Source organism: Lipomyces chichibuensis (genome assembly GCF_038497645.1).
Source record: "Lipomyces chichibuensis strain CBS 12929 unplaced genomic scaffold V1513scaffold_25, whole genome shotgun sequence".
In the NCBI taxonomy this organism is placed as follows: Eukaryota; Fungi; Ascomycota; class Lipomycetes; order Lipomycetales; family Lipomycetaceae; genus Lipomyces; species Lipomyces chichibuensis.
Window position 1 is genome coordinate 1 of NW_027117477.1, and position 27998 is coordinate 27998.

The 27998-nt window shown below is 46.5% G+C and overlaps 9 protein-coding genes across 9 annotated transcripts; 3 read left to right on the top strand and 6 right to left on the bottom strand.

The window, feature by feature from the left end:
• Positions 1 to 700: 700 nt before the first annotated feature.
• On the bottom strand, positions 701 to 1850 carry V1513DRAFT_139014 (uncharacterized protein). The gene is made up of 3 exons (XM_066894209.1): positions 1733 to 1850; positions 952 to 1680; positions 701 to 873 (listed from the first exon to the last, which is right to left on the bottom strand). The coding sequence occupies exons 2-3, from the start codon at positions 1582 to 1584 to the stop codon at positions 817 to 819; spliced, it is 690 nt and encodes a 229-aa protein (XP_066752506.1). The 5' UTR covers positions 1585 to 1680; positions 1733 to 1850; the 3' UTR covers positions 701 to 816.
• A 1111-nt stretch (positions 1851 to 2961) lies between these two features.
• V1513DRAFT_447966 (uncharacterized protein) lies at positions 2962 to 4920 on the top strand. The gene is made up of 2 exons (XM_066898464.1): positions 2962 to 4709; positions 4774 to 4920. Exon 1 carries the CDS (start codon positions 3168 to 3170, stop codon positions 4698 to 4700), a length of 1533 nt encoding a protein of 510 aa, XP_066752507.1. The 5' UTR covers positions 2962 to 3167; the 3' UTR covers positions 4701 to 4709; positions 4774 to 4920.
• Positions 4921 to 5365: 445 nt separating this feature from the next.
• Positions 5366 to 6749, bottom strand: V1513DRAFT_139166 (HNH endonuclease-domain-containing protein). The gene is made up of 2 exons (XM_066894211.1): positions 6244 to 6749; positions 5366 to 6187 (listed from the first exon to the last, which is right to left on the bottom strand). The coding sequence occupies exons 1-2, from the start codon at positions 6479 to 6481 to the stop codon at positions 5547 to 5549; spliced, it is 879 nt and encodes a 292-aa protein (XP_066752508.1). The 5' UTR covers positions 6482 to 6749; the 3' UTR covers positions 5366 to 5546.
• An 83-nt stretch (positions 6750 to 6832) lies between these two features.
• On the bottom strand, positions 6833 to 11471 carry V1513DRAFT_447973 (uncharacterized protein). Its single transcript, XM_066898465.1, has 2 exons — positions 9819 to 11471; positions 6833 to 9768 (listed from the first exon to the last, which is right to left on the bottom strand). Exons 1-2 carry the CDS (start codon positions 11164 to 11166, stop codon positions 7049 to 7051), a joined length of 4068 nt encoding a protein of 1355 aa, XP_066752509.1. The 5' UTR covers positions 11167 to 11471; the 3' UTR covers positions 6833 to 7048.
• A 926-nt stretch (positions 11472 to 12397) lies between these two features.
• Positions 12398 to 13905, top strand: V1513DRAFT_447977 (uncharacterized protein). The gene has a single exon (XM_066898466.1). The coding sequence runs from the start codon at positions 12499 to 12501 to the stop codon at positions 13801 to 13803; it is 1305 nt and encodes a 434-aa protein (XP_066752510.1). The 5' UTR covers positions 12398 to 12498; the 3' UTR covers positions 13804 to 13905.
• On the bottom strand, positions 13868 to 14870 carry V1513DRAFT_447978 (nucleophile aminohydrolase). Its single transcript, XM_066898467.1, has one exon. The coding sequence runs from the start codon at positions 14651 to 14653 to the stop codon at positions 13925 to 13927; it is 729 nt and encodes a 242-aa protein (XP_066752511.1). The 5' UTR covers positions 14654 to 14870; the 3' UTR covers positions 13868 to 13924.
• Positions 14871 to 15698: 828 nt separating this feature from the next.
• On the bottom strand, positions 15699 to 17204 carry V1513DRAFT_139101 (uncharacterized protein). Its single transcript, XM_066894210.1, has one exon. It carries the CDS (start codon positions 17077 to 17079, stop codon positions 15790 to 15792), a length of 1290 nt encoding a protein of 429 aa, XP_066752512.1. The 5' UTR covers positions 17080 to 17204; the 3' UTR covers positions 15699 to 15789.
• Positions 17205 to 19029: 1825 nt separating this feature from the next.
• On the bottom strand, positions 19030 to 20110 carry V1513DRAFT_447984 (uncharacterized protein). Its single transcript, XM_066898468.1, has one exon. The coding sequence runs from the start codon at positions 19932 to 19934 to the stop codon at positions 19095 to 19097; it is 840 nt and encodes a 279-aa protein (XP_066752513.1). The 5' UTR covers positions 19935 to 20110; the 3' UTR covers positions 19030 to 19094.
• A 2967-nt stretch (positions 20111 to 23077) lies between these two features.
• Positions 23078 to 27992, top strand: V1513DRAFT_447986 (P-loop containing nucleoside triphosphate hydrolase protein). Its single transcript, XM_066898469.1, has 3 exons — positions 23078 to 23667; positions 23717 to 26950; positions 26999 to 27992. The coding sequence occupies exons 1-3, from the start codon at positions 23151 to 23153 to the stop codon at positions 27685 to 27687; spliced, it is 4440 nt and encodes a 1479-aa protein (XP_066752514.1). The 5' UTR covers positions 23078 to 23150; the 3' UTR covers positions 27688 to 27992.
• The last annotated feature ends 6 nt before the right edge of the window (positions 27993 to 27998 follow it).

Here is a 27998-nt window from a genome sequence, read left to right on the forward strand (position 1 = left end):
TATGTCATCATTGAAAGACATCATCCACCCATCAATCTCTGCCCAGAGCGAGGCGGTGCTAAAACTTGCAGACGTTAAGAAAATAGAGGCCGAAAGTGTTTTGAGAGAGACAGAGAGCTTCAGTTGGCCAAGACAGAGATGGAACTGGCCGAGAAGAAGGCCGAAGTGCTCCGACTTGAGCTGGCCGTTATGGCAGCACAGAAGATAGATAAATAGCCTAATTTCCTTTGTCCTTTTTTTGCTTATATTTTATGTCTCTATTGTAGTTAATTTCGTTGGCTATTATCCTTTCTGGCTGTTATGCGCTGTCTTTTGCTACCTGTAGTATAGCATCTTTTAGTCTGTTTCTCATGTCCTTTCCGTCATTTAGCTCGCGTGACCGCTCTTGATGGCTTACGATGGCGGAATCTTCGTCTGTCACTTCCACCTCATACAGGTCATCTACTGTGCTTTCGCGGGATATCCACGAAGTAAGAAAATCCCCTTTGTCAAAGCCAAGAGAATCTTCATGTATCAGAGCAAAATTGTGCAGGATAATGCATGCACGGATCCATGAAGAGGCATATTTCATGGACTTCCGATAATTGATAAGTATTCGCAATCCCTTAAGGGACTGAAACCTTCCTTTGAGATATCCATTGCAATGTTCAGAGCCTATGCGAATTTGAGAGAGGACGAAATTAAAGTGCGCATTTTGAGGATGTTCCTTCTCCGGCGCTTTGAACGGTGTGATTACCCATTTGTACAAGGGATATCCCGAGTCCGCCCAGCATATTTCACCATCTGAGAGTAGACTATCTCGCTTTTGGAACAACCTCATCTGCTTGAAACACCAGCTGTCGGGTCGAGATCCGGGCAGTCCGACAACATAGTCTATTATTTTGCCATCCGGTGTGCACACAAGCTGACAGCCAGTTAATTATTAAATCGCAGCAAAGCGAGGTGACATACCTGTACGTTGAAGGAATAATTTGATTTGCGGTCATAGAAAACATCACCATAGTAGTGGGGCTTTGCAAAGATTGGAATGAGTGTCCCGTCAATCATACACCATCCATTTCTCCATTCAGCGCATGACATACTTTCAATATACTGTTTATACTGCTCCCTCTCGTCAGGTGTAGGCCAGTGAACGGTACGCGATTCGAGGTCGATTTGAAATATAGCCAGAAGTGTCCGCTTGGTTATACAATCAACTGTCCCAACGCCAACACCTGCCCATGATGCTACCTCTTCATTCGAGGCACCATTGCCATAATGGCCAAGTCGATACAAAAGAATTGCCAGGTGCGTCTCAACTGACTTTGCGTTGGGTGCTGTCATCGACGAAAAAACGGGAGATTCTCTCAGAAGCATCACGAGTGCGTCAAACGTCTCCGGGTAGACCCGTAGCTTTTTCCGAAAAATGTCCCGCCGTTGACGCTTGTAACAATGCAGAAGAAGATCAATCATTGCTGAATGTCGAGGAATGTGGCTTCTGCTTAAATACCTGCGATTTTCAAGGCTAGCAATCAAGGAGGCAATAATGGTAGGAAGTATGAGTCTGATGTCCAACGTCGGCATCTTGGAACTCCATCTCGTCATTTAAGCCGTTCTCGTCCATCCTCTCCATCAGAAGGAGCCTGGCTTCGGCCACAAGGAAACTCACTTCCAGTTCTAGTAAGTTTAATTGGTCTCCACCTGCTGCACGTATTAGTAACAGCCGAGTTCACGATTAAAGAACATATCGTACATGGCGCAGGAATTAGCGTGCCTGTGTGATCTTCTGCATCCAGCAGAGTTGCACTTGAACAGGCGCGAATACTTGTCAAAAGGACCCTCTGTAGGGCTCGAATTAAGATACTTCGTGTAGATAGGATGGTCATATTGTAACTATATGTCTCGGACAGATGGTCTATTTTGTTGTTTTGGTGTAGGACATAGAATTGCCGGAATGACTAGCGACAACGCGTGTTCGCGCACGCGTTGTTTACTTTTTAACGGCTGTGGAAAGTAACGTAACTTTAGTTTGGAAGGGTAAATCGGAAGAATCAGCTGTGAACATCACTGAGCTGACTATCAATGATTATTTCAAAGCCCTAACCCTGGCAAAATAATCAATAATCAGTTTTGCTTGAAACCCCCTATTGTTCAGGAGCACTTTTGTCTTGAAAACCACTACCTCGGCTGCCGGGAGACGAATTTTATCGCTGCAGTGTTCAGTATGTTGCCTCCAATTGGGTCTGCTCTTAATCAATGTGCTTGTTTGGTGCTTCATCGGTGACAGGATTGGAAGAATCAACAGTATTGGTGTTGGCTGCGTCTGGGCTATCATTGGCGCGTCACTTCAGTGCTCGTCGCAGAATGTCGCATGGATGAGTTGTCCGCAATTCATCAATGGCGTCGGCATGGGCATTCAACTGTATTGTTAATGGGCCAGTTCATTGCGCTCGAGTTCACTTCGTGATCGCGCTTCCCGATGGTGTTCCAGATTATTCTCTTGTTTGCGCTGTTGACAACAATATGGATATTCCCTGAGTCATCAGTCATCACGCTGGCTCATCAGGAACGACCAGAGCGAGGAGGCCGTTGTAACATCTTCAGTGAGACTTTTGATGCGTGACATTTCTCGAGCATTCCGGAGCCGCGCAAAAGGCGTGGTATAAAAAGCCTTTAACTCCATTGCACATTGCCTAACTCTCAATGAATTCTACATTTATGCTCAGGGTTAGGTTCGCAGCTTAATTTCCACACGAAATATATAAAACAATTGTATATAGAGCTTCTTTTAGTTATCTTGGAGAGGTAAACTACAAACTACTTATTTTAATACAGTTCTAAGGAATAAACAGTTAGTGCGCTTGAGGGATTTGCTCCTTTTGTGGAGGCATAGTTTGCCAACTGCCAATTCATTAAAGTTCGCGGGTAAACTCTAATTCGGTCCACTCATCCAGACGAATTTTTCGGGTTTTTGTAACAAGAAATATTGTGAATTCACGCTGTATATCATATCAACACAGCGAGATCCAATTGCTCGGTATTGTCTACTAGGAAAGTCGGTTAGTCGCATTGTTCATTGTGCACCACGCGGAGAATCAGATTAAGGGACGACAAGGTATAATAACGGCAGTAAGATTGACGCTGGCAACGATAACATATCCAAAACATTCTTGGGCGCCTTATCGATTATGGTCTATCTCGTTCGGTTCCAACGGAGACTACCTCCTGTCATGCATCAGGTCCGCCTCCGCACATTCTCTAGTACATCGCATGCTCTAAACAATCAGCAATCGAATCCGTCTCAGAAAACTGCGGCACGACAAAGTAAACGAAAACCCCGCTCAATGTCTCCCAATGCCCGCCGAAGTTGGCGCCGCGGCGACAATGCTTTTTACAACAGCTTTAACTCTTCTAAAAAGGCGAGTGGATTGTACGAGTACGACGACGTGCAGGCTGCGTGGAGAAGTTTGATCACGGTCGACAGAACGCTTCCGGGTGCAGTTCCAATTACGCAGACGCCGAGTTTGATCGATCACGATGTCGCGGTAGCGGGTCAACTTGAGTCAGTCGGTGATGAGCAGAATGTGTTTTTAGAGAGCGCGTACGCCACGGAGACTGTGTCCGTTGAAGATGTCAATCATGCACTGGCAGGGTGGTTTCAGTACGAAATTGAGGTCGAGAAGGAACTGGACCGTAGTGGCAAGAAAAGCAATTGGTTTGCTGTGAGAAGCCAGAGTCGATTTGCTGTGAGAAGCCAGAGTCGAGAGTGGCGAAGTAGTCCGGCTGAGCCAACCAAGAGACATAAATGGCCTGCTAGACAGGACGCCAGAGCCACATCTGAGGAGATAGACGAAGAGCTAGAACCTGATGAGCTGTTCGATGAGGACGACGAAGAGTTCGATATCGACGAGCATGATGTCGTTGAAGAGGTTTATGAAGGCGACGGACAGTGGAGGGAGTTTGTGCAATCTCTTTCGCTCCGAAATGATGTTAAGAAATTTATTGCCGAGACCAGCGAAATTGACAACGAGGAGTTTGAGAAGGAAATCGAGAAGCTGATGAAAGATCTGGATAGAAAATTAAGCAGTGGCGAGGCCGTTGAAATTACCGAGGATCAACAAAAGTTTATTGAAGAGACGGAACAGCTGTTGGATGACGTCGAAGTTGAACAGTACTCCCAAGAGGCAATAGAAAGAGATGTGGAAGACGCGATTAGGGACCTTGGCATCAGTTCATCGTCAGAGGGCGATGAAAGTGTTGCAGTCTTAGAGCTGCAGGACGACGAGTTGGACGGTGACTCACAGCCTGAAGCCGTTGCCAACAACGTGACTCTTAACCGGACATCCAAGCTCAAGCGACACGAGAGCCTTGCGACAATTGTTCCGAACAATGCGCCAGAGGAGCAGAAGATGGAGATATTTACCAGTACCATCGAGGACGCACCACAGATGCTCAACCGCGACCAAGCAAGAGAATATCTTCCCAAAGACTTCCCGTCGCCAATAAGGGTGCCGTTCGAGGATATTGTCAAAAGTGGCAACTACATTGAGCGACCGGTGGTCGATGATCGGGACTTGAGGCCGACAGAGATTTATGGCGATTACTCTCGGTGGACAGAGTTGGAGGACAAGCGTTATGGACCTGCGCTGATAAAGAATGGATCGATCAGTCCAGCAGATAAGGCGAAGATGGCAGCTATCATTGATCGATTTGTATCGTAATGTATGTTGGTATGTATATTGTAATTTGTATATATGGTATTTCGATGCATGTAGTTTATTTACGTATGATAAGAATCAGGAGAGCATGGATGCTATGCTTCATCTTTCGGTTGCAGTCTGGTTGTAATATTGTCATAGACCAATTAATATACAATTTTTGGTTTTTGATGTGCTTCGTAGAGTTATAAATAGATGAAACTAGAAATCCGGTAACATTAAAGATTGATTTTTGCATCGTGCATTTGCACACTATTTATATTTGAAGTTCTGAAAAGTGACGGCAGATCTGCTGAAGAAGATTTAATCACGACGATTTTCTTCGCAAGTCAACTCTTTGTCCTTTGTTAAGGAAAATTGAATTTGTCTCGTTGTATTTTTTTCAAAACTATTCGAACTCTCACTCAGAACCCACCGTAACTTGCCCATCGCGGTCCTATGTGGCTCAACGGATTTCACAATTAACAAATATTTCCATAAAATTATAAATGTCAAACATTTAAAATAATATTACTAACTTCTTTCAATTTTAAATGTCGTCATTTTGAAAATGTATTTTTATCTAAATTAACAGCATGATTGGCCCCAGTTGAAGACCACTAAACGCATGTCCAGAAGAAATCTGAGCCCGGAATTCAAGATATGGCGAGAAAATTAAGTAGTTGCGAGACTGTCAATGATCAACAAGAGGTATACAAACAATATCAAACTCAGTTCCAGAATCTAATTTCTGGATAATTCCAGTAGGAGCTTCCTCTCAAGGCTACCAGAACATGACCTTCCTCACTAGTTGACGTCAATTACATTACGACAAAAGTCTCCCTAATAAAACCATCGTCAATGTTGTCCTCAGTCACTCATTGAATACGGCCATAATCGCGTGAAAAGCTCAGCTTCCATCTGTTCCCTTGACTTCGGGCCACGGACAATATCTCCCAGCATATCTGTTCCTGGTGGAAAGTCGAACTCGAAAATTGGCTCTCCAGCTTTTCTCGTATTGGCCAGCACTGCTTGGCGAAAATGCCATCGCAACAGTTCATCTCTAACACTCCGCTCATCGTTCGGGGCTCGGCAAATAGGCTCAAGTGTCCTGCCATCCACTTTTTCAATATCTGAGTCGAAACTGATTATCTTGTAATTATCATCCACGTTAATGGAGAAGCGGAAGGCGTCAAAATGTTGGTGGATCTGGGCTCGCATAAGTAGTCCATTCTGACATGAATTGATTCCTGTGTCACGGGGTCCCATTCTGTTAGTAATCCATCGAGAAAAGCTCTGACGGATAAAATCGTCCTCTTTGGACAATGGGAAGATATGAGCAGCCTCAAAACCCGGCCAATCGCCAATATCTGCATCCGGGTTGATCACGCCGGTTATCACACATCTCCCGTCTCTTTCACGAACAGCATTTCGAAACTCCTCATCTCTGCCAGTCCTTGTGTGTGACAGTGTCCGTAATGCACATGGCTCATCTGTCATGGATATTCTACCTATTCCAGTCAGCGGTGACAAACGTAAATGTTCCTTAAAGAAAGAAGTGGTATACCCTCAGGAGTGGAAGGTTGGATATAACAGCGGCCGGGTTGGAGCCGCTCGTCGGTTGCTTCGATTATTTCATTCGTGCCATGTAATACTACCGCATATGGACAATTCGCGATAATAAGTATGTCCAGCATAGAGAGGAAATTTATTTTTGAGACTGAAGGGTTTAACCTCAATCCACCAATCTCATTATCCGGTCTCGACGCATCGTATATAAAAACATTTCGTCTACGGCCAGCCATAACTACCGCATTAATCGTGAAGAAGTCATATCGCGTGTGATACGGATGATTAATACCGTAATAGAGTAATAAATTGAATATTGCCACGTAACGTTCTGTCGATCTGCCGATTTGGAATCAAGTACGGCAAGTTCACGATTCCGTCTTCAATAGTTGGTGGGTACTTTCGCGTTACCCTGAAAACATACGAAAAGATTAGATGATATCAGCCGCTCAAAACATTTATCGCCATTGAGTAATGCAAGCGGGATAATTATAAGTGAAATTTGTAAGTATAGTTCTTTAGCTGCATGTGGACCATTTTGTGAGGTTGGCGAGGTCTAATTTGAAAATAGTCACCTTGGACGGTCGCGCATTAGTTGTTGCGTTATTATCGATTATTACATTTATTTTACATTACTAGACATAATTGACATTATGATACAGGATATCTATTAAAAAATTCCAGATATGTGACCGATAGTACAACCCATCAAAACTCAGGAAGCAACTAATGGGCAGAACATTGTTTTTGGAGATAGCGCTCAGGTGCTTCCTCCTCGTTATCTCCGAGATATAATCTGTGCACTACGCGGACTGTATCCCGCTGCGACGTCTGTGGTGGATCAAGCACTGCATTCCCAAACTCATCCATAGGATATTCCGGTGACTATCGTCGATTAGCAGTAACCTCACAACAATACCAATATTTAAACCTACTTTAATGATCGGCTTCAGATCACCGCATTTCTCCCTTCTCTTCCCGCTATAAGTGGTGCTCTTTCCGGCAATAGTAGCAAGCTCCGAAGCAAACTTAATCTTGCGCTCCCGCTTCAAAGGACTCTCATTCTTCATCGATCGTTGGCGCTTCCGTCTATCCGGCGGCGGCGACTCCGGTCTCTTACCTCGTTTGTACTGGTACTGCGGGATGACAATGTTCTCAAATCCAGTGTTCAGTCTTGAGTTCGTCTCGGTTATTTTCGTTAGATGAGCCGTAGTCTTACGAAGCGGTGTGGTATGAGATCGAGTCGAACGACTGCCTATGCTTATGTCGCTGTTACATGCTGCCAGCGTAGTTAGGATCGGGACAGAAGCGGCCGTACTATCAGGTTTTCTCTTCAGAGAAGATCTTGCTGATGCCCGGGCAGGCGTTGGCATGTACCTTCTCTTTGGTGGACTGCGCGCGGGCGACTTTAGCTGTTCGCTTCGCGTTGCAGAATCCTCCTTATCTTCCTTCTTCTCAGCGGTCGCCCCTAAAGCCTCACATTTCCCTTGCCTCTTGTTCAACTCCGCCCATCGATCGAGGCTAATATTCCAAGGAAGCACTGTAGTGTAGTCTATATCCGACGTATTTTCATCGCTCGCAAAATAGTTGCTTGATCCAACAGTCACTTCCCCTGAAACGTCTTCCTTCTGCTCAATTGACACCAGCTCAACTGCGAACTCAGAGAAATGTTCACCAAGTTGTACTGAGTTATTCGCTAACTGCTCACCCCTCTCTGATATTACTGTTGGAACAATCGTAGTCGCGCTCTCTTCAGCAGAATTCATCACAGCGTGCTCCTCACCAAGCGTCCCTCCTTCTACATGCTGTTCACTCTCATTGCTATCTTCCATTGATTTTTCTGTCGCACTTCTTTCCTCGTTGTTCACTTCCTTACCATCTGCAAAATCAGCGATATGGGTATCGCCACTGTCATAACCAACTCCATTGTCACAGTCTCCTGCTGCTGGTACTTCCTGGTCACGGTTCTCCGAATCATTGTTGTCGTATTTATGGCTTCCATTGCCATCCACGTCCACTGCTTTTCGCTCATCAATATTATGATCAGTAGTAGGCACTGATTCCGACCGATCATGTGCTATCGCCGCGACGGAATCTTCCGCAGCAGACACAATCATTTCCGAAGAAACATTTGCTACTGAATCAAAGTAGAAATCATTCTCGGAATCGGATTCTTCAATAACATCGTCAGTCTCAACATGCACCTCCTCGGTAATGGCATCTGACTTATTCTGCTGGCCCATTGGGGCTTGCATAATGACCTCGGATGTCTGTGGCTCTCCAGACTGGGACTCCTCAATAGTATCAGGCTCTTCTGCATCTTCATTTGCAGTTCCCGCTATGAAGTCTACTACCCCATTAGCCGGGGTTTCTTTAATACCGTCCTTTTCCGGTTTCTCGGTAATCTTTGCATTCACTCCCATATCATATGAAAACGCCCCGGTGCCAGAGCCTTCATCCGGCAGCGATACAATTTTCAGAGGAGATTTTGTCACTGGCGACAAACGTTGCATAAATGACATCAATCTGACGGGCGACGGCATCTTGATAGGCGACTTTTTTATTGGCGAGCGCGACCTGACTGGGGATGAACCAGGAAGATTTGGTGACGGCGCAATAGAGGGAGAGGATTGCTTGAGAGGCGACTCAGATTTAAGGGGCGATTTCGATGCTGGCGATCGCAGTCTAGTCGGCGAGTCAATCTTTGTTGGAGATGCAATAGACCAGGAACTTCGGCGACGGCTCAAAGAAACTTGAGTAGAGCCTCCCTTCAATGGAGTACTCTGCGCCGAAGCTACCCAACACGCCTCCTGCTGTCGCTGTTCCCATTCCCATTGTATAATATCTTCCGGCAAAAAGTCGCTGATGTCACTTGCGTCGCAGCCAATAGAAACTAGTCGTGGAAAGTTGGGAGGAGACTCGATCGAGATGGACACATCGCATTCAGAAGCTTCATCTGGCATGTACGTCACTGGATCCAACTTGTTCTGTACAAATGTTTTCGGCGGTGAAGGTGGAAGCATCGCTGGCCCAGGCGTCTGGATTTCAGAGAATGAATATGGCCTATTGCTACCCGTTTGGTCGGAGATTTGTGTGCCATCACAATTACCTGTATGTAGTGGAGGGGTCTGGTTCGTAAGGAAGTCAAAGTTCTCGAAGCTATCCATAAATTGGTCACTGCCATCCGAATCTGACTGATGTCCCTGCAACGGTGTCAACTGAGACACTGACGTAAATACTGGCGATGACTTGGGATTCTCGGAGGTAGTGTTACTCTCTTGTCCGCTTAAGGTGTTCATGTCATCTGCCTCTGACGCAGCTTCCGAAGATGCGTCGCTATATGCGCGTCGATAAAATGCCAAAGCTGATGGTGATCGTGGAATGTGGCCAATACGGAACATATTGCGGAGTCTGTTGTATTTATCCATTCTCCGTGAGAATTCAAGAAAGCTTCGCTGAGACGGTATGATTACAGTAGGTGACTGGGCTGAGGTGTTCGACGATTCCGCGCTGCTAATATATCCTACATGGCTGTTAGTCGCTTTAAATACGTAAAATATGAACCAGAGTTACCCTCAGAAACGTTGTCATTGACTAGCTTCTCGCCATTTATTGAGACAACTGGAGGAGATGACATCAATCTGGGATCTAATGCCATTCCTGAGTTAAACGAAATAGAATACTGGAAGAGTTGCTCACTGCATGACTGATCGAACTTTTCGCCTGTAGAGCATACTGCTTCCGTTGCTAGAGTAGATGACTCACCGCAAATGGGACTGTTCTGTGTTGCTGTAATTTGAGATGTTTCCGGAAGAGGAGGATTGTTAATGGCTATTATTTCCACTGACGGCGACTCCTCATTCCCTACCAAATCCGGCTCTTTCTTAGCGAGTCCAGCAGAGTCTTCGTCCCTCTTAGTACCAGCAGTGCCAACTTCCACCATATCCGTCTGGACGCCTTCCAGCTTTAACTCCCAACCTGCACCGTGTTTCATCGTCGCGGAATCTGCTGACTCGGTAGAGTCGTGTAAACTTTCTGCGACTGGAGCAATATCGTTGACTGTCGCTTTATTTGCGTTTTCCATATCGCTGGAGACCTGTGCCTGTAGAGAGATTGCTGGACTACACTCTTGATGATTTCTTTCCTTCTCGACACCTACTCGACTGCCTGTAGGGGTGACGAACGTCGACGACGGCTCTGCGTCTTCCACGTCGTCTGACTTGTTCACGGCATCGGCTGCGAGTGTCTGTATAGCTTCCTCTATTTCACCTTGCTGAAGTTCAGCGCCAGGTAAATCAGAAATTTTCTGGCTGTCTGCCGGTGCGGTAACTTTATGTTCCGGCCGCGGTTCCACTGGGGAATGAAGTAGTAGTTGCATAGACTCCGTGAGAGTTTTCATGATTGCGCCCTTCTCTGTGATTGCTTCCGCATTAACTGTGGTCTCCTTGTCGCCGTCAGAATCATCAGCAATGACACCGACTCTTCTTTGTCGTCCACGACAATTCCTTCTTTTTCCAGGCGATGAAGGCTGACTTCTTCCTTGACTTGATGCTGATAGAGGCCGCTTTGTTAATTGAGGACGAAGTAAGATTGTGGCATCCGATTCCCTAACTTCGTTTGGCTTGACGTTTTCCTTCAGGAGTAATCCAGTAACGTTTGGAATTTTAATCTTTTCAACGGGAAGCTCACTCGCATTTCTTGATCTAGTTCGACGAGCAGGAGGAGAAGCCAATGCGGTCTTCAGTGGAGTAATTTCCTCATTCTGCACTGCCTGCGATCGCGATCTGAGTACGCGACCAGTGGACTGAGAAGTGGTCACTTCTTCTGTGGTCGGGCTTTTTTTCGTAGCAGTCGCATCGTGAGACTTAACATCGTCTGCATATGTCTCCTTGCGTTTACGGCTCCTCGTTGATGGGGCCATTGTTGCAGGGACGTCAGTTACGATGAATTCTGGCACTAAATATCAGCGCGCTAAGCTGTGAAAGTTCTCCCATCACAGTCATAATCGAAGCTTACCTGTCACGGGAAATCACTTCAAGCAGTCCAACAAATTGTGCATTAGACGGTGGTTTCAAATTGGGACAGTTGATGGTCGGATGTAGATACTCTGTTGGGAGGTCCCTGTCTGCGTCGCTCTGTGTAAAAGACTGCTTTGTTTGGTTTGCTATGTTGCCACAACAACCACAGCCATGCCCTAACCCCATGAGGCCGATTGCAAGAGACGGCAACTTCGATTACATCATCTGAGTTAGTCAATAGTGGAGAATATTGCCACGAATCATTTGTCTATACTTTCGAGGTATTTCAGAATTATATGTCCTTGTTTTTACAACGTTAACGGAGAACATAATTGGTTAATTAGCCTAGAAATTGCTAAGACGTCCTGCTAATTTCTTAAGACAGAACATCAACAAGCGCAATTGTGCGGAAACTTTTTTCTGAATACAAGCGCTTCATGTTAGGCATTAAAAATTAATTCAGCATGCTGAGCCCGTCCTCCTGCCAAGAAAGAGTCAATCACGACGCCGTTCAAATATATATAATACATAGACATATATACTCATCTCGAGATCGACGACTTGAAGATCTAATGATAGAATTAATCTCGCCCACAATATCCTCGCCATTTCTGCGAACCAAAAACATCCACGGTGCCTTAAGCACAATCGCCCTACCTGTGTTCATTCGCTGTGTTGCGGGCAAAGACCGTCTCAAGATCTCGTTCCCAAGTGGGCTCAGGCTGGCTAAAAGGTCGTGTTGACGTGAATTTCCTCGACATAGTATCGCAAGTTTCATTCATCGTTTGTTAGGATGTTCCTTAGTGGAAGGATTTAATGCTGCAGACGGCGCCAGGACAACACCTTACATGGCCAAGATAAGTAATCCGAAATGGAATTAGGAGGATCTCAGGCGTGAAAAATCATAAGCCATCAAGATCACTAGATACTTGAAAAATTGACAGCCCGACTTAGATATCGTCTGCCAGCCACGATAGTCTCATTCTCCAAAATCTTCAATAAAATCATGCAATTAATACTAGCTATTTATTCTTGTTGTAAATAATATGCAGATCTCGTGTAAAAAGTGTAAGTGATTCTTGAACCTCCTGATTCAGCACTGCACCACCTCGATGGCTTGTCGCACAGCCACACGAACAGACACACCCACACCACCCACACTCATCGGATCTACGGCCCTATTTATTTGTTTATGTTCCCCACGTCTCAGCAAAAGTTCACCCATCACATAAGCAATGGCAGAGAGCGATAGAGATGCGGCGTCAACCGCAGTCATACTTTCTGGTGCACAGGATCTAATTACCAGTCTCGCGCTGAAACGTGCGATGGAAATCGATGAGGACGCGTTTTTCTCGCGGAAACAGTCCTCGCTACAGTTTAGAGATTTGGAAAAAACGAAGAAGAAGAAGAAAAAAAGCAAGAAACACGCTGTCGACGACAGGAAACAGAAAAAGAGGGAAGAAGTGATGGAAGATGAGCCTCAGAGTGGACTGAGATTGGGGAATTCGAGTCGATGCCGGAGTTCGTCGCCGATTGTGATTTTGGAGACAGCGCCGAAGAAGCGAGAGGTCCGGAAACCGACGCTGTCGCCACCGCCTGCGCTTTCGAGGGAACAGTTGGAGGCGGCAAAGAATGCGCTGTTGTCGTCAGATGTATTCGGTTCGACTCGGTCACTGATTGATATTTTCGACGACGATTCAGACGACGGTGCCCTAATGACGCGAAATAATGGTGACCACGTCGATGATAAAGAAAACAGTGGTGATGAGAGCACTGATCTGCTTCCCGAGCTAGCAGCAAAGATACGCGAGCGTATGAAGACCATGAACACGTTAGGATCTACAGCACCTAATTACGCCACGGGAATGTCAACTCCGAAAGAAAAGCAGTTTATTGTTCACGTATTGGTTGAAACTCAGATATCACTGAACCCTGGGTCTGATGCAGAAGATCCCGAGGAGCCGCTACGAATAAAGTCGAGAGTATTTAAAGTCAAGAGTACATATAACTTTAGCAAAATCAGATATGCCTGGATGAAGGCGTCTAAAATTCCGGAGGATGTGATGGATACAGTTGTCTTCTTGGATAACGGTTCATATTCTCGGTTGTATGATGAAAGCACGCCTCTTATGGTCGGCGTTACCGAGGAAGATCCACATCTAAGTATATTGGCAGTGCGGAAGAGCGAGGTTGATAAGCTGCGGCAAGAGCTTCTTGAACGAGTTGAACACATGGGTGACGATGATGACGCCAGTAATAAGAGTGATGAAGAAGAGGACGTAGAGATTCCCTCTAGCCAACCCTTGTCGTCGAACGAAATTAAAATATATTTGCAAGACGGTAAGGGCGAACGGATATATCTCAAGGTCAAGTCGGACTCAAAGATCAGTACTATCATAAAGTATTATCGAAACAAGCGGAATATCGAGCCAAAGATGCATGTCACTCTTGAGATGGACGATGAGATTATACCCGAGAACTTGACTGTATCCGAGACGGAGATTGAGGATGAAGTAACGATCGATGTTCACGTGAGATAGCTATTATTTCCGAATAGGAGTTGGGTTTTTGCTTTTTCTCAGTGTACTTTTATCTCTGTTTGGATTGTTGTACTATAACAGTAATATATTCATGAAGATACAGTTTGCTATTCTAAGTACACTAATCCCTCTTCAATGGGAAATACTCTACCTTAACACCCTCCTTCGTGACAATCATGATCTCCAAGGAATCACCAACATGAATATGTCGCTCGGTCGCACTACTGAACGCATCCTTGACAAGTTTAATCGTCTCCTCCAGCGACAAGTACGTAACAGTTTTTGGCTCGCCGGTCTGTGCATCATACTGATTCTTAAAATTAACCTGATTATCCAAAAAAGGCATGATCAAGCTCGCGGCCGCACCACCTGCCCGGCACTGTTCCCGCTCATAACTCCCTACAGGATCGAACGAGTAGACAGCACCTCGACCTTCCTCGTCCAGGCCCGCAATAATCGTGTGAACATAATATGGGAAAAACCGTTTGCCATACAACATTGTCTGGATCAATCGCGCGCATGCTGAGATGCTAATGGCTTTATTGTGCGCGTAAGAGTACCACTGCACCCGCTGGCCTAACCGGCGCACCAGTGTGTCGCCATCAGCGGAGAATCCATTTGCTGACACCACGATCGGCGGGTCACAGGGAAGCGCATGCACTTTCGGTTGGAAACGCGAATTGATGGAGTAACCAGTCGTGTGGCGGGTGTCCCCAGCAAGGACCGCGAAGTCAGAGCCTGCGATTGCAAGGATAGTGCCGCCGTTGTCGCTGTACGGATTGAATCTGTGCTCTCTCGGTGCTCCTGCTGAGTGAGCGGATGCAGGCTCGATGTAAGGTTCTGAGTACATTATAATTGATTGTGCGTGTGTTTTTTTTTGATGTCGACGATCTGTACCAGCTGTTGACTTATGCTTGCTTGTGATTCTGGTGTGATTATCGCGACTTCGAAGTCAATCAACTGAAGAATATGCAATATACGACAACGACTATTGAATCGATTATTATCTGATACGGTTGCCGATTGATGAGGTGAGATTTATGGAGATTAGTGGATGTATGATTGAGACGAAGAGAGGATGGCTTCTGGTGGTGTGGCTGACAGTGTGGCATTGTGCTGACATGTGGCACATACCACATTCGGCTCTCGCTATTAATCCATGTCCCAGTGCCCTTCTGTAACTACAATATTGGTTTATTTATATTCTACAAGCGTTTCCGAATGCAGAGCAGCTACAACAGCCGAGGGGATAGTGTCGGTTGCAGGAAATATTGGGGATACACAGCTCTGTATCGTTTGAGGATTGGGTCAAGATGTTTGCGACAATGAACAGAACCCGAAGAAACAAGTAGCAATGATCGCAGAGCCAAGTGAAAGAAGGGTAAGATCAGACGCAGGTGTTTAATGTAGCTGAGAGTTGGATTGAGGCGCTCGACAGACTTCGAGGTTCTATGATGGCTGTCCAATCTGCGCTTTTGCAACGGGCCCTATCAATATACAACCACTAACTTTGCACATATTTGATAATCACAGATTTGATACGCAAAAGTGGCATTTGAGCGAATGAAAGCATATAAAGGCCGACCGGAATATGCTTCTTTCTAGCTACCGAATAAGTACACGGCGAGTGTGCAGTAAACGTCTAGGAATCAGCCCGTATAGTCGAATTGTTGAGAGCTGTGTGGAGTGGAAAGGAGACTGTCGGCCTAATCTCGCGTGCTCGACACATCATGACTTGAAGCTAACGACGTATACTATTTCGAGTATCACAGGGTTATACGATGAAGGACATGGGCATGCATAGAATATATAATACGGTCAATAGCAGATATTTATTAGAAGACCAATTATACATATATATAAGCTTCTTAAGTAGCAAATCATCATAAATAAACACCAAAATAACGCCCCTTCCATTAACATTCAAACAAGTTCGTTTATCTGCTCCTATATTTAACCCCACCAATTCCAGGCCATAACCGCTAATTACTTAGTCTCATCATCTAGCCGTAAGCCAGCAAGGTGAACTCCTAACCGCTTGTAAACTTCCTCAGCAGCCTTCCGTGCATCTTCCCAGATGCCTTCCTGATCTCGTGGAACCTCTTTCAAACCCTCTTCCTTATCAGGCTTGGACGAGAGGACCTCGACCGTGATAGTCTTCTTGGGCTCTTCCTCCTTCGTGCTCTCTCCATCGTCCGTCGCAGTCTGCTCGCTAGCATCCGAAGACTCCTTCTCCAGCTCCGCCAATGACTCGGGTACGAGTGTATTGAAAACCTGCATGTTACTCATCGGCAGTATAGAACCAGCCGAGGTCGACGCGGCGCTGCCAGTGTTCGCCGGGCCGGCAGTACCGTACGCCAGAGGCCAGTCAATTAAATTGGGGTTTGCGTCCTTCCGAGAATTAAACGTCGGTAGTAGGTTCGCTATTCTCGGCGTAATTCGCTGAGTAGGATGTGGTGGAGGGGGAGTTAATTCCTGCGGGAATATCGGCTGACCTTGCTGATCCTGCGACCCAGTGTGCTGCTCCTCGAGCGCGCGCTGAATCTGACTGGGCACATCCATGAAATCGAACTCGTGGGAAGAAGAGGACACGAAGCTCATGTCCTCGGGAGACGGAGAAAGATAACCTGCCGTGGACGCAGGTGAGAGCGTCAAGCTGGCCAATGCATCGGCCAGACGCTTGTTCTCCAGCATCAGACGGTCGTTCTCAGACTTAAGGCCATGTGCCTCAGTTGACTTTTGGGCGACAAGTTCCTCAAGATGAGTGATGTACTCCTTGCGACGTAGGCGGAAGTGACGTGCGGAAACCTTGTTACGCAGTTGCCTGCGCTCCTTGGAAGAGAGCTTCTTTCCCTCCTCCGATGCAAGCAGACGCTCGTCCTCGTCTGCTGGCTCCTGCTTCTTCTTTGACTTAGCTGCCACTGAGGAGACGCCGCTACTGCGGTTGGCGCCGGTGAACACCGAGGTTGCGCTGCCGTTGGAGAGCGTGCGAAGCTGCTCGTTGTCTTCGTACTCGTTATCGGACTCTGAATCTGCGAGCGATGACATGGACCGCGGCGAGGTCAGCACCTGAGGCGCGACGAACGCGCCTGACAATGTAGAGTCTGGCTGTGTCAGGAAGTTGTAGGCAGGCAACAGGCCATCAGGAGTAAAAGTCTCCGACTTGATTGGTGACGCGGTGGCGGATGGAACGGCGATGGAGGCAGCGGCTGAAATTGGCGTGCTCACACTCAGCGACGGCATGAGGAAATCGTCGAGAGAAAAGTAGTCATCCATGGCGGTACAGTGCGAGTTAGCAAATACAGTCAATTCAAACTGCTAGCTTTTTTATTAGGGAAGGGGAGGGTCAGCCTGGACGATATAAACGTCGCCGGGACAGGAGTGCGCCGTGTATAAGAGTTGAAGAGGTGATGCTGGCCGCGCGTCGTCTGCTGCGCCCATTCCCGTTTAGTACTAGCGTGGGGATATTTTGGGCGATCAAAGGCCTGTTACTTGGGATAGAGTCTAAGCCAGGGGTAACAAATTTTTGCCTGATCGGGCGGCATCAAGTAATGAGTTATGACCTGCCGCCTCATTGTGCGAGTGCGAGAACTTAAGCTACGCAGATACGGCATAACTCCGCAACTTTTCAATTTGCCTCGGGCAGGTGTAGATTGATTGAAAATAACGGACTTGTTGGGTTTATTATTCAACTTCAGGTTGTTAACATGTCAGGTTACGCACCAACTTGGCACCATGACGCATAAAATATGCCAGGAATTCACCATTGACGGTAGACTGTAATCTGATCTAATCATCTAAATATAATCATGCGCTGAACTCCTCTAGTTGATGCTATAGAACCCTCTATCCTGCTCCTCCTTCGCTGGCGTTACCCATTTCAGGCACGTATCAATGCTCCTAAACAGATACTCTGGCCACATTCTCATGGACGATCCAACTGGCACTCCCGATTCGCCAGCGGTCTGCAACAGTCTTAGCTTTTATATAAGTAAGCGACTAATCTGGAAATTATCTGCGCGAAGGGGGAGTTGCTATTATCCGCCAACAAACCAAGTTAAATTTCTGCCACATTACAGTCGTTTTCATCTATAGCTGATGAGTAGATGTCATTCGATCTGTCATCTCAGGACAATCCTTTTGTCCTAGGGGGCGGCGGGTCTTTGGAGTCCGGGTAAAGGATACTAAAGTGATAGACAGACTTAATCGTCTGTATCATACGTAATCGGTGCGGCTTCGTTCGACAACGGTTTATACGAACTAAGGATGCGTGAAACCACAGCCACCGCCGTTCTTCCTCTAGCAAACTGCACAAACTGCAACCAGACGCTTTATATTAAATACTTGAACTCTTGATTTAAATTGGGGTACTATATCACCCTCTGGTGGCTTGTTAGGAGGTGATGGGGCGACCTTGACCGCCAGGACACCAAAAATTTTGCCAACTCTAGTATACGACGAACACGAGTGTGGGTTTTGCGGCAAGTAAGAGCCGGACGTGAGGCTTGCACCATCGATATTTTTTTTTTGCAAGCCGCACTTCGCAAGTTGCGAGGGGTTACTTCAAGATGACGAATTCGTCATTTAATGAAATAGTTGCATCTGCCGCCATGGATATATACTGTTTCGGGTTTTTTACCATCTTCGGTGATACAGACAGTCGAGCCGCACACTAGTCATACCACACTACTGCACAGCCGCGCGTCGTTCATTGCCTCTTATCTTCCCAATTAATCCTTTTAGTTGATTTGGTGATTCAAACATTCAACAACAGAGACGGGTGACGATGCGGCTGATCGATTTTAGCCCGCTTGTGTGATTGTTCGTCGGATTCTCAGGCGTACTGTTGCCACTGTTTATGTAGTCCGCTTTGGAGTGCCAATCCGAAAGTGAGACTATTTCTGGAAATTTATTCCGGTCATTGGACTGATCGACAGGTAACACTACAGACTAATTAGATAAGTCTATTTCAATTTCCCCTGAACATATACTTTGCTTACGCGTACTTCAACTTGGTTCCTTGAAGTAATAAACTCAATTCAATAAAATAATGGTGCGAATGGCCAATCATTACAAAGCGAATCTAATAATAAGTCACTATATGACAAATCGGCACACGAAACACAAACAAAATTAACATTACAACATATAAAGAGTCTAACCATGATCCTATAAGTACAGTCAATCTTGACAATTAACACAAATTCAGCACAACTCCAAACAAAATCCCAAAATCGCAACCTTCTTCAACGCCAAATTCTAAATCCATCTTCTCTCCATCTGTGAGTCGCTCAATGACCCGCTTGACCAACCACCTGATGCGACATTGGCAGGGGAGGATGTCCGTAATTGGGAGCTTGTTGATACGGATGGTTCTGAAACGCGGATGGATTCGCCTGTGCCGATTGTTGCAGGCCTGATCGCTGTGCTGGATCTGATGTGCCTGGCGCTGGCATTCTTGGAATCGGTACATGTGGGATAGGATTCACCTGGGAAGTCTGCCGGATCATGTTGTGCTGCTGTTGCTGTTGCTGTTGTTGATGATGTTGTTGTTGGAGCTCTTGTTGCTGTTGTTGGTGCGTAAGGACAGGCGCAGCAGAGATGACTTCGTGAGTGAAAGGCGTCTGCGACGATGGTAGCTGCCCGTTCTGTTGCGTTATAGACACAATCTGTCCTTGTTGCGACAGTGGGATTTGTGCCCGTGGAACTGCGCCGGGTTGTCCATACAAAATATCGCGCAGCCGACGATTGTGGGCTTTGACCCCAGCAAGATGCTCCCACATTGAAGCCAGTGGAACGTCGTCCAAAAAACCGTTCTTCTGATACAACATATGAAGTGCCGCATTACTTTCCGAAATCAACTCTTGCCAGATCTGCGCTTTACGGGCGGCATTATCCGGCCATGATGCAGATTGAAGCAATTGCTCCCTGATCAACGAATATATATCAGACGGCTTAATACGCAAGAGTCTATAAATCTCCGGCAAGGTCGCCATATTGGCAGTGTCCTGCTCAAACGCAACAAACTCCTGGGCCGTGAATCGCACCAGATCCATAAACGGCTCTGTCGTGTACAGCTGGCCGATCCTGAGCCCCAACCACTCTTTGATCCCGCCGTCATCTTTCTTCATCAGAACATCGATTTGGCTTGGTGGCGCATGCCCGTTGTGTCGCCATCGATATCTGATCTCAATTTGATTCGCGTCGGTATACTGCCGCGCGACAATCTTCGCATGGCATCCGACTTTGATTGTCTCCTTTCCCTTCCGACGCTTCTCTAGCGGCACATTCGGGTTATGCTGCGCCGTATATGTCTTTGCATGGTTACATAAATACACGTACTTGAAGTCGAGCGCACCAGCTTGTATCCGTTTCTACAAATTAACAATATTAGTCTCTTCATCACACAGCAATTTTCCGCAACACACTCACATTTTCTTTCCTATAATCCGCCCGCTTGTGTGTATTCCATCGCATATACATCTTCTGCTCCTTCAACCACAAATTCCACGCCACTTCCGATGGCCTGTAAATCACCACTTCCTCCTCGCCGATGGTACTCGACTCATCATACACTGGAAGCAGCTGAGCTCCGATCCGCTGCAGCGCGTAACGCAATTCGTTTGACCCCGTCAAGTCCATATTCACTAAATCCACGCGTCCCACTGGTATATTCCTCAAATACCCGTTATGCCTGCAGAGCCACCAAGGCAGCGGCAGTCAGATATCTTTGTCCTCCGAATTCTTCCAAGACTGGTGGTCAATGCCCTGAGTCTGGAAAACAAATAAGGAGTGGGTAAAGACTTTTAGGCGATCACAATCCGAGCCAAAACAGAGATGTCACAACGTCGGTGTTGCTGTCAAAAAAAAAGTTCAGACGCTGCTGCACCCGCCGTGGCTCCGTTCGTGGCCGGACCGCCGGGTAAATCATATTTAGCCAGCGATCTAATTGCTTCAGGCCGGGTAACATAGTACTGGCCGAGGTTTGGTTTTGCTCAGGTTAGTGGTTAGGGCTCAATGATACTTCAGTTTGCAATCACATGCACGCGCTTCCTGTAACTTACACACAGTCTACGGAAGTGCATAGACATCCGTACTTTGGCGCATTAGCTGCAAGCGCATCCAGCATTGCCACCGGATGATGTAAATGTTACTGGCGGTGAGTTCAGAAGCGTCTGCCGGACAAGATGGCCGATTCCACTGCACTTTGTGTCAGGATTTGACATTTCTATTGAAATCAATATGCTTTATGCCGTGACTTGAAATTGAAAAATGACTGATATATCCTGAATTTTGTGGTATCGACTAGATAGCATTAGAGTGACGATTCTTTGAACCAACAAGAAGTTGATTCACCGATAAGTGTTTAGAAATTTTACATAGAATTGCCTCAAAGGAAGACGGCCACCGGGAACCGCGTCCAGTCCGTCGGAGTTTAGGAGACTGGCGAAGGCATTTGGGTGGAGGGCACACAAAGAACCAGCCGCGGGATGCAGGGACTTAAGCGGGAGGGAAGGATGTACAGTACCGACTCATAATAACGAGCCGCAGGATTTGAGGCGATGGTTTAGGGCTCATTGGAACAGGACATCCGCAGGTCTTTTCTTGTGTGGGCCTCGTTGACCAGCACAACACGGAGCCAGGGGTACTCCCTTGCCTTGTTTAGAAGGCGTCTTTGGAATCGGAAGTGAGACCAACTGGCCATGGCTCTCGCCGTCTTGGACCCAGTCCTGCGACGCCTCCTGCCTGTCACCGTCTGCTGCGTCTCGAACTTTGGCAATATGACCAGATTCTGATATAACCAGTATTAGTTCTCTTCAGAATCTATGCGCGTGTTATCGTTCTTCATTAAGTCACTTGGCAATTTCAATATTTCAAACGCATTTGTCGCCAGCATGAAGGACGATCTCCGTTTCTACGGTCCGTAGCGTGATTTGTTCACTACTTTTGTCAATGTTGGCTATATCGTCAGGATTTGTGACGGCGCAGCATGCTTATTAACAAGTTTGGTTTGGCAGCTATGGCTGAGGATGTTTGGAGCTTGCTCCTACTAGTTGTACCCTAGCATTGAAGAGAAGAAAAAGGTGGAGATTGGAGCTGCCAGAGAGCAATCTTCGATTTGACTCCCTTAGGTGATGGATTGCTTGTGTTCCGTGATGGTTGCTGATTGACAGAATGCTGGTAATAACAATGTTCGAAAATCTGAATTTTCCAACCAGATCTATTTAGCAGACCGTAGAAAACTATAACTACGATAACTAGTATTTTGCCCACTTCATTGAGCTCTGTTCAAGCAGATGTGGCGTTGCATAGCGCAGCTGTGGCAGTAAACTCTCCCTCATCGGCTAATCCGAGAGCCTGCATGCAAACAAATACTTCTAGATTTCCGGCCATTACTTTACTTGCAATTCCCAGTTGATTGATATATGAAATGTACAACACAGTTTGCAGCTTCGCCTGCCATTTGAGTTGTGGAGAAATTTGGATCTGATAAAGAGACCGTACACCGATCCTCGATTTAGTTCTACTTGCTTCTCACCGTATCGTTGATTGCATTTAGGTATCAAGGTTCGTAATTTTGCGCCAAATGGTGAGTTTTCTGCTTTCAATAATTTCGGCAATTACTTCTGCTGCCGAAAGGGGAGCATTTTTAAAGTCCAGCTGAATCATACTTGCACCTTTTCGCCACAAGGCGGACTTAGAATCGGTTCGAGTGGCATCCGGAATGACCGGACGGGGATAATATTTTTATTTGATTGGGCAAGAGCACAGCCACGGCCAACGTTTGTAAATTGTAAAAGGGACACAACCGTGGCTGGAGAGTGGCTGGACCGAGGAAGCGATAGCGGAGATAAACAAAATAAAGCGCGCAATCTCTCAATCAGTAAGTGTTGTTTCCCTAACATTCAGCGTTGATTGATGGAACTGTCAAGCCCCTGCATTTTGGCGGTGGCCCGAGCGACCAAAGGAGAGAGCCTGGGACGCAAACTGGTTGCGAGCCTCGACCATATTGACTGAGGTTATCGCCATAATCAATTGCTCAACTATTAAATAGGCGAAGAAATATTAATCCGCTTTTACGCATTTGCGCGCGTCACTGTTGTAAGTAGTCACAAAGGTGGAACAATACCAAGGGGAGAGGGATGCCGTTTATCAGAATCGAGGTGAGGACGATAGGCAATTGAGCACGCGAGGCGGACTTAATGCAGCGTTGCGCGGCTCATTTCTATTATCTTGATTGTGCAGCTCCAGCTAATAAAACCTCTCCTCCGTCGAGGTCTTTCAATTCACCACCTTCTGCCTGACCGCTACTCTCTTGAGTCCCCATACGAGTCCTGTATTCGTATATGGCTTTTTGCCTGGATCCAGAGGGCTGGGGCCCTGTGTCCCCGGTCTACTACAATTTCACTCCATGTTTTGCCGATGCCATCTTCCCATTCCTTCTCGGCGTCGGCTTACTGGTACTCACTCCCTTTGAGCTGAGAGCTCTAAAAAATTGCACGGCCGTTTTCTCTCCGACAACTCCCTGGTTCTACATCAAGTTTGCTCTCCTTGCGCTTATCGGCCTTTGCCAGCTCGTCTACCTTTTCAGTCTCAGCACCATCACCCGCAGCTTGTTTGATCTCCGCATTATTGCCACCTTGGCCTACATTGCATCACTGGGAGCGGCTGGATATGTTCAGTACGTTGAGTATTTCAGGGCGCGTGTGCCTAGCGGAATTGTGCTCTTCTATTGGTTCCTGAGTGTTATCACCGGCTTTGTGAGATTTTATGGGCAGGCACAGCGAAAAGTGTGGACCCAACATGAAGCTCTCTTTACTTCTTTTGTGCTTGGATTGCTTGCGACAATTGGAGAGCTATTTGGTAGGCTAACATCTCCATTCCTGTGCAAGATAGACTAATAAAGAAATAGTGTGTGCGTATTTCCCCAGGCCGCCGTCGCAGTATGAGTCTCTGAATGGCGAGATGGACAGCTCCCCGGAAGAGAGCGCCAACATCTTCTCGCGACTCACATTCACCTACTTGACTAAATTGATGAAACTCGGGTACGAGAACAATCTCACCGAAGAAGACTTGCCGGATCTTCCTCCTGACTCGCGAACCGACAAGACAAGAGAAGATTTTGATGTTGCTTGGCAAACTGAGAAGAAGACTGCTTTTCCTTCACTATCCCGTGCCCTCTTCCGCTGCTTTGGCGTTACGTATTTGATTGGTGTCTTCTTTAAACTTACGGGCGACGTCATGGCGTTCATGCAACCGAACCTGTTACGACGGCTGCTGGTGTTCGTCAATTCATACAACAGCGACAACGACATGGATATGCCAGTTCCTCTTTCCGGAGGAATTGTCATTGCAATGGGCATGTTTGCCTGTTCTTTTCTACAAACTATGATGCAACAGCAGTATATGGCTCGTGTTTTCAATACAGGCATGAACATCAAGTCGTCACTCACGTCTTGCATTTACCGCAAATCGATGTTTTTGTCAAATGATTCTAGGCAATCCAAGTCCACTGGTGATATTGTTAACCTTATGACAGTCGATGTTCAGAGGTTACAAGAGCTCACTCAATCTGGCCAGGCTCTCTGGTCTGGTCCGTTTCAAATCATGCTGTGTCTGTACAATTTGCATTCCCTCCTCGGAAACAGCATGTGGGCTGGTGTTTGTGTCACTTTATGTACCATTTCGCTCAATGCCTACATTGCTAGGAAGCAGCGTGCGTTACAAAAGGTCCAAATGAAAGTCAAAGATAAGCGTACACGACTTACTGGCGAGATTTTGGTTTCCATCAAGTCCATCAAATTATATGGATGGGAGGAATCATTTATCGCAAGACTGAACGAAATTCGAAACAACCAGGAGCTCGCGAATCTCCGCAAGAAAGGTGTATATTCTGCCATTGCAAATTTTATTGGCTCATGCGCTCCATTTTTCGTATCGTGTTCGACATTTGCGTTGTTTGTCTGGACGTCTGGCAAGCCTCTCACGACTGACATCGTCTTTCCGGCTTTGACACTTTTTAACCTTCTCTCGAATCCTCTTACTCAGATCCCGCAAGTCATTACTCAGTTCGTTGAAGCGACTGTCGCGGCGACTCGTCTGCGCGATTTCCTAGTATCTTCTGAACTTCAGTCTGATGCAGTGACCCATCTTGATGCTGCTACTGAACCTGGCCAGTCCGCTGCGACAATCACGAACGGCACCTTCCTATGGGATGAATCCGGCACGCACCCTCCGGCCCTCAAAAATATTTCATTCGATGCCAAGCTAGGACAGCTGTCTTGCATTGTCGGTCGTGTTGGTGCCGGAAAATCGGGGCTGTTGCAAGCTCTTCTAGGAGATCTGTATCGGCAATCGGGAAAGGTGACTGTTCGCGGTCATGTCGCATACTGTTCCCAGGTCCCATGGATTATGAACGCAACCGTCAAAGATAATATTTTATTTGGTAAACGATTTCAGGCTGATTTTTACGAGAAAACCGTCCGCGCCTGTGCGTTAACAGAGGATTTTGCCGTTCTTCCTGACGGAGACGAGACTATTGTTGGTGAAAAGGGTATCAGTTTGTCAGGTGGCCAGAAAGCGCGACTGGCACTAGCACGAGCTGTGTACGCTCGTGCTGACGTTTACATCCTTGACGATCCATTGTCGGCGGTTGATCAGCATGTTGGCCGTCATTTGATTGACAACGTACTTGGGCCTCAGGGATTGCTGGCGACCAAGACTAAGATTATGGCTACGAATGCGATTGCCGTCCTTGCTCAAGCGGACAGGATTACAATGCTGCGAGACGGTGGAGTTGTCGAGACTGGACTGTATGCGGAAGTCATGACACGAACCGACAGCGAAATTTACAAGTTGATTGATGAGTTTGGTACCCAACGTGAGCAAGAAGATGTCGTCGAAGACGTCGAAGAGAAGTCGGATCCATTGGCGTCCAACGAGGATGATGACGAGGAAGTGGTGGACTACTACGACGGAAAGTTCGGTGCGCCTTTAAGACGAGCTAGTACAGCCAGTTTTAAGAAGCCGACGCTTATCGACGATGTACCCAATCGACGCTCCAAGCAGGTTAAAGAGCATTCCGAAAAAGGTCAAGTCAAGTTCGGCGTATATAAAGAGTACATCAAGGCTGCCAATTTATCGGTTGTTGTAATCTTCATTATTCTCATGCTTGCGTCGAACAGTATGTCGGTTGGTGGCAATGTTTGGCTTAAGCATTGGAGCGACGTGAATACGCAATACGGTAGTAATCCAGATACCGGCAAGTATCTCGGCGTTTATCTTTTCTTTGGTGTTACTGCTGCCTTATTGACACTGCTCTACACACTTGTCTTGTGGATATTCTGCACTATCGAAGCAGCTAGAAAGTTGCACGATCGCATGCTTCGACATGTTCTCCGTTCTCCGATGTCATTCTTTGACACTACGCCTCTTGGACGTGTCATCAACAGATTCACTGCGGACGTTAACAGAGTCGATGAGGTTCTCGCACGAGTATTCACCAATTTCTTCACGAACACATTTAAGGTGCTATTCTCAATTTTCGTCATTTCATCTGCCAATCCTGCATTTATTCTCTTGGTAGTTCCGATTGCGTTCCTCTATATCTTCTATCAAAAGTTTTATCTTCGGACATCTCGCGAGCTAAAACGACTCGAATCTGTGTCTCGATCGCCGATCTACGCTCATTTCCAAGAGAGTCTTAATGGCGTTAGCACAGTGCGTGCGTATTCGCAGATCCGTCGGTTCAATCGCTTCAACGAATACCATATCGACTTTAATAATAAGGCGTACTACCCATCGATGATCGCGCGTCGCTGGCTTGCAATTCGTCTCGAATTCCTCGGCAGCACTATTATTTTCTTCGCGGCTCTTCTTTCTATCGTCGCTATCGCGTCAGGCCGATTGTCATCCGGTCTTGTCGGATTGACTATGTCTTATGCATTCCAGATTACTCAAGCATTGAGTGCAATCGTCCGTATGACCGTAGAAGTCGAGATTTCTACTGTGTCTGTCGAGCGTATTTTGGAATATTGCAAGTTACCATGCGAGGCGCCGGAAGTTATACCGGATAGTCGACCACCGGTAGACTGGCCAACTGAGGGTTCAGTTGAGTTTCATGATTACTCTACACGTTACCGAGCTGGTATGTGCAACCTTTAACAATATTGATTGCAGACTTCTAACAGACCAGGCCTTGATCTTGTATTAAAAGGTATCAATCTCCGAATTAAACCACGCGAAAAGATCGGCATTGTTGGACGCACTGGTGCTGGCAAATCGTCTCTCACACTCGCATTATTCCGGATGATTGAGCCTGTCGGCGGGTACATATCCATCGATCGTGTCAATACCAGCAAGCTTGGACTTCGCGATCTGCGACAGCGACTAGCGATTATCCCACAGGACTCACAAGCATTCGAGGGAAGTGTTCGCGAGAATTTGGATCCTGGCAGCAAATTTTCGGATGAAGAGCTGTGGCGTGCTTTGGAACTCAGTCACCTGAAAAACCATATCACCAATATGGATGGGGGATTGTACGCCCGTGTCAACGAAGGTGGTGCGAATTTCAGCGTTGGACAGCGACAGTTGATGTCCCTTGCCCGTGCACTACTCGCTCCCAGCAAGATTCTTGTTCTCGATGAAGCAACGGCGGCGGTTGATGTGGAGACCGATCAAATTATCCAAGAAACGATTAGAAAGGAATTTAAAGACCGAACGATTCTCACTATCGCACATCGCTTGAACACGATTATTGATTCAGATAGGATTGTAGTCTTGGCCGCGGGTAAAATTGTTGAATTTGATGCGCCTAAAGTGTTATTGAGCAACAAGAATAGTTTGTTCTATGCGTTATGTAAACAGGGTGGTTTGGTCGAGTGAGGATTGACTTTTAGCATTGCATATTATTCATTTCTAAATGTTTTTGTATGTTCGTAGAAATTTGCATTGAAGTGTTTTAACGTTATTGTCGATTACATTTGTGAGCACTCAAATTTATCGTTGGTCGTTGGATAATCCCAATTTGTGTGGGTTTCGACGATCATGCTTATAGAGAATAGTGCAAATTGTGGAGAACGTCCCACTAATGCGCACATTGGCTGCGACATTGGCTGCGACATTGGCGTAATATCCGAGGCTTAAATTCAATCAGTACTTTAAATTCAGTATACACATATATAATACAGTAATGG

Excerpts from the sequence above, each read along its gene's own strand:
- V1513DRAFT_447973 (XM_066898465.1), bottom strand. The coding sequence starts at position 11,166 with ATGGCCCCATCAACGAGGAGCCGTAAACGCAAGGAGACATATGCAGAC. Across the intron at positions 9,769-9,818 it reads CAATGACAACGTTTCTGAGG|GATATATTAGCAGCGCGGAA; the intron begins GTAACTCTGGTT and ends ACAGCCATGTAG.
- V1513DRAFT_139166 (XM_066894211.1), bottom strand. The coding sequence starts at position 6,481 with ATGGCTGGCCGTAGACGAAATGTTTTTATATACGATGCGTCGAGACCG. Across the intron at positions 6,188-6,243 it reads CCAACCTTCCACTCCTGAGG|GTAGAATATCCATGACAGAT; the intron begins GTATACCACTTC and ends TGACTGGAATAG.
- V1513DRAFT_447966 (XM_066898464.1), top strand. The coding sequence starts at position 3,168 with ATGGTCTATCTCGTTCGGTTCCAACGGAGACTACCTCCTGTCATGCAT.
- V1513DRAFT_447977 (XM_066898466.1), top strand. The coding sequence starts at position 12,499 with ATGGCAGAGAGCGATAGAGATGCGGCGTCAACCGCAGTCATACTTTCT.
- V1513DRAFT_447986 (XM_066898469.1), top strand. The coding sequence starts at position 23,151 with ATGGCTTTTTGCCTGGATCCAGAGGGCTGGGGCCCTGTGTCCCCGGTC. Across the intron at positions 23,668-23,716 it reads GACAATTGGAGAGCTATTTG|TGTGTGCGTATTTCCCCAGG; the intron begins GTAGGCTAACAT and ends ATAAAGAAATAG. Across the intron at positions 26,951-26,998 it reads CTCTACACGTTACCGAGCTG|GCCTTGATCTTGTATTAAAA; the intron begins GTATGTGCAACC and ends CTAACAGACCAG.
- V1513DRAFT_139101 (XM_066894210.1), bottom strand. The coding sequence starts at position 17,079 with ATGGATGACTACTTTTCTCTCGACGATTTCCTCATGCCGTCGCTGAGT.
- V1513DRAFT_447978 (XM_066898467.1), bottom strand. The coding sequence starts at position 14,653 with ATGTACTCAGAACCTTACATCGAGCCTGCATCCGCTCACTCAGCAGGA.
- V1513DRAFT_139014 (XM_066894209.1), bottom strand. The coding sequence starts at position 1,584 with ATGACGAGATGGAGTTCCAAGATGCCGACGTTGGACATCAGACTCATA. Across the intron at positions 874-951 it reads ATTATTCCTTCAACGTACAG|ACTATGTTGTCGGACTGCCC; the intron begins GTATGTCACCTC and ends GCAAAATAATAG.
- V1513DRAFT_447984 (XM_066898468.1), bottom strand. The coding sequence starts at position 19,934 with ATGAAGAAAGATGACGGCGGGATCAAAGAGTGGTTGGGGCTCAGGATC.